At 37.4% G+C, this 6,414-nt stretch overlaps 1 protein-coding gene across 1 annotated transcript; it reads left to right on the top strand.

Moving 5' to 3' along the window:
- Positions 1-1,795: 1,795 nt before the first annotated feature.
- Positions 1,796-4,064, top strand: tmem86b (transmembrane protein 86B). Its single transcript, XM_026916996.3, has 3 exons — positions 1,796-1,957; positions 2,245-2,488; positions 3,262-4,064. Exons 1-3 carry the CDS (start codon positions 1,907-1,909, stop codon positions 3,720-3,722), a joined length of 756 nt encoding a protein of 251 aa, XP_026772797.1. The 5' UTR covers positions 1,796-1,906; the 3' UTR covers positions 3,723-4,064.
- Positions 4,065-6,414: the final 2,350 nt, after the last annotated feature.

Here is a 6,414-nt window from a genome sequence, read left to right as displayed (position 1 = left end):
AATATGGGAATCTCCTTCAACCAAAAGAAAAACAATTCAGAACATAAAGCAAAGTCAACAGAAAAATATTTTGCAAAGATTTGAAAGATTCAGATTTGCATGTACAAGTTATTAGATAATACAGTATATCTGAGTCATCAGATAAATGTCAGAAAGGAAAGTGCAAACATTTGAATGCATTTTTTTCACCAATCTTTTAATCTATCAACATATATTATTTGACCATTTTTTTGTTACTTGTGATGAAGGAAAATCGACGAAACCTAAAACACCAAATGTCTTTTTTTCTTCTCCTTTATTTAGCCCTACAGGTTTGCAAACCTTTGCACTTGGCTATATTGGCAATATATGGAACAATAAATATATTTATATTTTTTAATTTTATTTTTATATTGCTATCTTATATGTTATTGGTGTGCTTTTCTGTTCTTATTACAATCAAACTCCATGACCAAATGGAAAGCATGAATTCTATGAATAAAAAGCTTGATGGAAATACTGGCCTGTTTGATGGATGGAAATATATGGTGCTTTATTTGACTGCACAAGATTTTCAGCTGAATATGACGTTTTAACTGACATCATATTTAGAGGAGAGCTTTAACTACAGACTCCTGGACTTGTGTTTAGGGCTGAACTTTCTGACAGTTTTTATGATTTGTGTACACAAGAAGTGTGGATCAAGGTGATGAAAGAGGTTATTATATGTTATATCAGCTTGTTACTTTGTCATAGAAAGAGTAATAAAGTTTAGTGAGTGTAATGAGGATTTAAATTATTTTTAATGCATTAAATAAGGAATGTAAATGATGAGGTAAAATAGGAAAATAATTAACAGTGGGGTAGCGTGATGCAGCCTGATGCGAAGCAGAGTTCCTGTTACCATGCTGAAGTTTATTACTTTCCAATAACAGCACTTCCAAAAGTGATTTATTCCTCTTAGACCACAGCAATTTGCCAAATGACTACATTTTTTATTAACTAAATATTGGCATGTCATACTTTTAATTAGTTTATAGTTACTTTTTGTTGTAGATGTTGTAGAATGTCCATAAAACAAGCTTGTTCCTTTTAATAAATCAAAAGAAAATGTAGTTTGTCATTTTACTAAAAAACTTCAAAGCACAAAAAGACTTTTCAGTTGTGAAGAAATTACAGGAACAGCTTTACCTCCGACTGTTACAAAGCGCTGACACTGGAGACTCCTTCCAATATCTCCTTACAGAAAACATCTGAGCAGTTAAACATATTTTTAATCTTTTTATGTGGAGCGTCGCCGTAACACTCCTTGTCTACGTTGTTACTGTAGAAACAATAACGTATTTGAAAATTAATGAGCTTCTAACCAATCAGATTCAAGCATTCAACAGCACACAGATTTATTTGACTGGTTTTCTGCTCTCACGTGGAAGAGTGAAACAGTGTAATCCATATCTTGCATGGAAAAGTCTAGCTCAACATCATTTTAGCCACAAATTTTTTTCTTTCTTTTCTTTTTTTTCCAAGTACTGCAAGTTTTCCCGCACATCAAAACAGATTCTTGACCAGCTAAAACACCAACTTAATACGGACAGAAATGACCAAAGTCGTGACTTTCATTTCTATTCAGCTTTTTCATTCTGTTATTTTTTTGTACCTCACAGACTATGTAATTGTTAAGCCATGAAACCTTTGCTCGTTCTGATGATGTTACCGCAGGGTCACAGGTTCTGAATAATGGGGGCAGGCTGTTCAGTGTTTATGGCTGCACAATCTGACAGATAACGCATCACTCATATTGGTCTAAAGTCCAAACTCAGCTTAGCCAGTTGGACACACAGACACACTGCTTTCAGAGGCACCGCAGGACCCTGTGGAATAGATACATCCCATATTCACTGAGTGTGTGAGAGGGAGAAGGAGAAAGATGGACATCCTGGAGACGGACGCCTATGATAGGAGACAGCGCAGGAACACGGTAATCACACATACACACACGTGTACCTACTCTCGTGTATACAAATAATGTCCAGTGGTGCAGACAGGTAATCCAAAAATACTTCAATATTATTTCTTTTCAGTGTGTGTGTGTGTGTGTGTGTGTGTGTGAGTAAAATTCTCCATCTCACTTGTTGTACCCGATTATTTCCTGGCTATTATCAGATACAATGTAACCATAGTAATCGCTGCACTTTTTTTTTTTTTTTTTTTGGGAAAGTATCTCACTATACTGTCCTCATCTCTTCCCCATCTCTTCGTCTTCAGTCCTGCATTCTGTTTCTTTTTCTCCTTCCTTTCTTTGCTTCTGCAGCATTGTATTTCTACCTGTGGATCCCAGATTCTGCTCCGTCCATCCTGGCTGCAGGTGTGAAGGCAGCCCCCGTGCTCTCATTGGCTTTTGTGGTTCTGAGTTACATTGGGGGGAAGAGCCTGCTGGGCGTGGCTGGAGGGCTGGTGATGTCAGCAGGGGGAGACATCTGTCTCATCTGGCCACATCTTTTCCTCCTGGGTAAATAAAAAAACTCATGCTGTAATGCTGTATCTTATGCACTGGCTATGATGAAATGACAATCGTATGTATTGCAATACTGTTTACAATAGTCCACATCACATCTTTTTTTTATATATATATATTATGCATGTGGCAGTAGCACAAAAATCATGCAGATACAGGTCAAGAGCTTCAGTTAAAGTTTACATCAAACATCAGAATGGGGAAAAATGTGATCTCAGTGACTTTAGCCGTGGCCTGGTTGTTGGTGCCAGACGGGCTGGTTTGAGTATTTCAGAAACTCCTGAGATTTTCATACACAACATTCTATAGATCATCCAGTGAGCAACAGTTCTGTAAGAGGAAGAGCCTTCTTAATGAGAGAGATCAGAGGAGCATGGTCAGACTGTCTCGATCTGACAGGAAGTCTATGGTAACTCAAATAACCACACTTTACTACTATGGTGAGCGGAAAAGCAACTTAGAATGCACAACACAACATCTGAAGTCTTGAGGTGGATGGGCTACAACAACAGAGGTCCATGGTAGATATGTAGTGCACAGCCTTTAGCAAACATTTTGGACAAAAACACTAGAAAAAGAAGAGAAATACAATTTAACGAGGTGGTAAGTGGTTTTGGATGGAGCCAGTGCCTGTGTTTGACTGAGGCTCTATTTAATATGTAATCTTATTGCACAATATTCATCATATTTGCATTAAAGAAGCAGAAAGCTATGTTTGCGGAAAGCTATGTTATGTATCTTCCTCATTTCCTTTCTCTGTCTTTTAGGAATGGCCTGCTTTGCTCTGGCCCACCTGCTGTACTCTCTTTCCTTCCTTACTTCACGTTATTCCTCTCAATCCTCTTCTTCCTGTGGCCTCTACTTCTTCTACCTCCTGCTCTGGGTAGCAAGTGGTGGAATTTACGTCTATCTCCTGCCCTTCCTCCAGAAGTCACCGGAGCCTGAGGTTTTTGTCCCGGCTGTTGGAGGTTACGCGCTTCTCATCGTTCTGATGGCGACGCTTGCGGCACGAACGAGGCGCCCTCTGGTTCTGCTAGGTGGCCTGGTCTTCATGGTGTCTGACTTCACCCTTGCGCTGCAGCATTTTAAAGTTGTTGAGCATCTGGATCATGGCAAGCATATTGTCATGACAACGTACTACCTGGCCCAGCTGCTGATCGCCATTGGTGACGTGAAGGCGACGATGGCAGAACAGGGCGAAGAGTTCCACAAATGGAAGAGGTCATAGGGGCGGTGTGGAGACATGGGCATGTGGGACTAATGCAGACTTCATACAGACGGATATGAATCATTACTTACACTTATACTGTATTCTGTATTTAAATGTTTACGTAATGTATAGGTCGTAAGTCTGTATTGTTTAAATGCATCTACTAGGTTTTAAAAGGCCAGCAAACATAAATATTATTTATAGCTACTGACCATGCTTATCATTTGAGCACAAACTAGGACATGTCTGGTCATGACTCTACTTAGACTATACTATATTTCTTACAATATTAAAATAACCAAAAACTCTCAAACGATAAGTAAGAAACGTTGAATAAACTTGGGAAATCTACACATCTAAGCATCTCCCCGATTCTCTGTTCATCATTTTCAAAGATTATATTATATATTGTATTGTCCATTAATGGAAAAGATCCATAGGACCAATATGGGGTGTGTGGAGGTTTATGTGTGGTATTAGTTGGATCAGGCACAGCAGCCACTGTGTCCAATCACTGGTCATTTTGTCAAACCCTCATACAAACAGGCATACAGTTAGAGACTAAATCTCATTTAATCATCACGCTGTAAAAAGACATCAAGTATGATTGCATTATAATGACCTTGTGATTATTTTACAAGCCGAATACGCAATCATGCAAAGATTGCAACATCTAATTTCCACACACTGGCCTGGATGACGACCTGAGCTGAATTTTTGTTGCCTCACTTACAAGGTGTAACCTCCAAATACATTAGTCGTGTGGTGTCTAAGGCCCGTTGCTGGCCCTGATGCCATCCAACACAGCAGGCTACTTATAACATGTAGGCCACACTGTGAGTCTTTAACGCTGGTGATATTTCTCAGAGAACCTTACAGACAGTGTTAATAACTACAGTAGCCTTACTGAATATGCCTATTGACTAGTTAAGAGTAAGAACACTGGCGCATGGAGAAGTAATTTTGAGTCTATTTGTTTTGCCTAGATGAATTCTACTCTTATAGCTTATTCACTAAAGACTCAAATTGCAACTTAGATTCTACTGGAGAAATTAATACTGACTTTGACTTCAGCATTATCTCTGTGCTATCTTTATAAACTATTTAAATGTGTACGATAATATTTTGGTTATTTATTGGAGCCATGAAAGAATTTTATTCCTTAAAGTTCCACTCAGCTAGCTAGCTGAGTGAGCTAGACTATTTATACTTCACAATATTTTACAATATGAAAACTCTGTATTAACTATTGATTGTCTGTGGTGTAAAATATATCTACATGCTGCTACAACATATAGGTAACACTCAAGGTAATGTGTAAGAAGGATCTTTGCTGGATAGCTAACTATCTAGCAAAAAACACTGACAGACAGTCTGACTATGTAGCTAACTAACTAAATAGCTAATGTATGAATTAACGTGAGCTAGCAAGCTAAAAATAAAAACCTAGCAACCTAGCACCTCAATGATCAACAGTATACAAAGAAAAGTAACTAGCTATCAAATGTAACTTTTCTTTATATACTGTTGATAACTGAGGTTGTGCTCACTTCCGCATAGCTTACTTTGTTAGTTAACATAATCTTTGAAAATTGAATTCATCAGAATAGAATATTAGAATATTTTCAGATTATTGTCAATTGTAGACATATAAAAAGTAATTTATAAATTCAAGTAATTTTTCACCAGATGACTTTACTCATACTTGCGTGATTTTCTTGATCACTAGCCTACTTTTACTTTTACTCAAGTGAATTATTACTACAGTAGCAGCACTTTTACTTATGTCAGTGTGTTCTGTATTCTTTCCACCACTAGTTAAAGCTAATAAGTTGTTTTGTTGATATAAATGCAAAGAGGATGTTCACCAGGAGGCGCTAAAGTGTTACTCTTCAATTTCCCAGACAGCAGAAGCTCCTGGTCACACAGATTTTCAGTTATGTCCAAAAGCACACAGTACTAAACAGTATAAAGAAGTTTATCAGAGAAAATACCACGACTTACAGTGGTATTTGTGACATACTAATTATTATGATAATATGTTTATTGGGTCAAAGGCCTCCTCAAGCCAATCACAATCAGCTGCAATTTAGATCTAAAAAAAAAAAAAAAGACATTTTTGGTTGTGACTTGCCTTACACTTCATTTAGAACTTTGGAGACACTTAGCTTTTCAAAAAATTGAGCATTTTCTGTCATATTACCATATTAATGGCTGTATGGTTTCACATATAAATATATGTGGCAAGAACTCATTTGACTTACACTGCCTTTTAGAAATTTGGAGACACTTAGCTTTTCAAAAAAAAATTTTTTTTTCATTTTCAGTGTTGGTTTGCACTAACATATTAACCTATTAAAAGCTAGGGTTTCACATGAGTAAATATATGTGACAAGAACTAATTGCACACACATTCTTCATGCATAGAGTCAGTTTTTCCAGGGGCACCAGTAGGAATTTTGAGCCCACTTACAGGTTAATGCTCTGGGCCTCTCATACCTCATTCTCCTGATGATTTTTGTTCTCGAGGGTCCCCTTGTCTATCCAGGATCCTTGGAATCATCTCAACCCTCCAACCCTCCATCTGAGATTTTTAACAGAGATGAAATGAAACCGCTTTTTCTTTTCCGATACCCATACTGAGGTTGAGTATCAGACGATAGCGATACCCATCTGATAATGTTTCTTTAAAAACTACTAAGTTACACAA

Source organism: Pangasianodon hypophthalmus, chromosome 13 (genome assembly GCF_027358585.1).
Source record: "Pangasianodon hypophthalmus isolate fPanHyp1 chromosome 13, fPanHyp1.pri, whole genome shotgun sequence".
NCBI lineage: Eukaryota > Metazoa > Chordata > Actinopteri > Siluriformes > Pangasiidae > Pangasianodon > Pangasianodon hypophthalmus.
Note: the sequence above shows the minus strand (reverse complement) of the source record. Positions and strands in the feature narration are given on the sequence as shown.

Bases quoted from the DNA above. Each gene is read 5' to 3' on its own strand.
- tmem86b (XM_026916996.3), top strand. From the start codon at position 1,907: ATGGACATCCTGGAGACGGACGCCTATGATAGGAGACAGCGCAGGAAC. The intron at 1,958-2,244 runs GTAATCACACAT...CTTCGTCTTCAG, and splicing joins GGAGACAGCGCAGGAACACG to TCCTGCATTCTGTTTCTTTT. The intron at 2,489-3,261 runs GTAAATAAAAAA...TCTGTCTTTTAG, and splicing joins GCCACATCTTTTCCTCCTGG to GAATGGCCTGCTTTGCTCTG.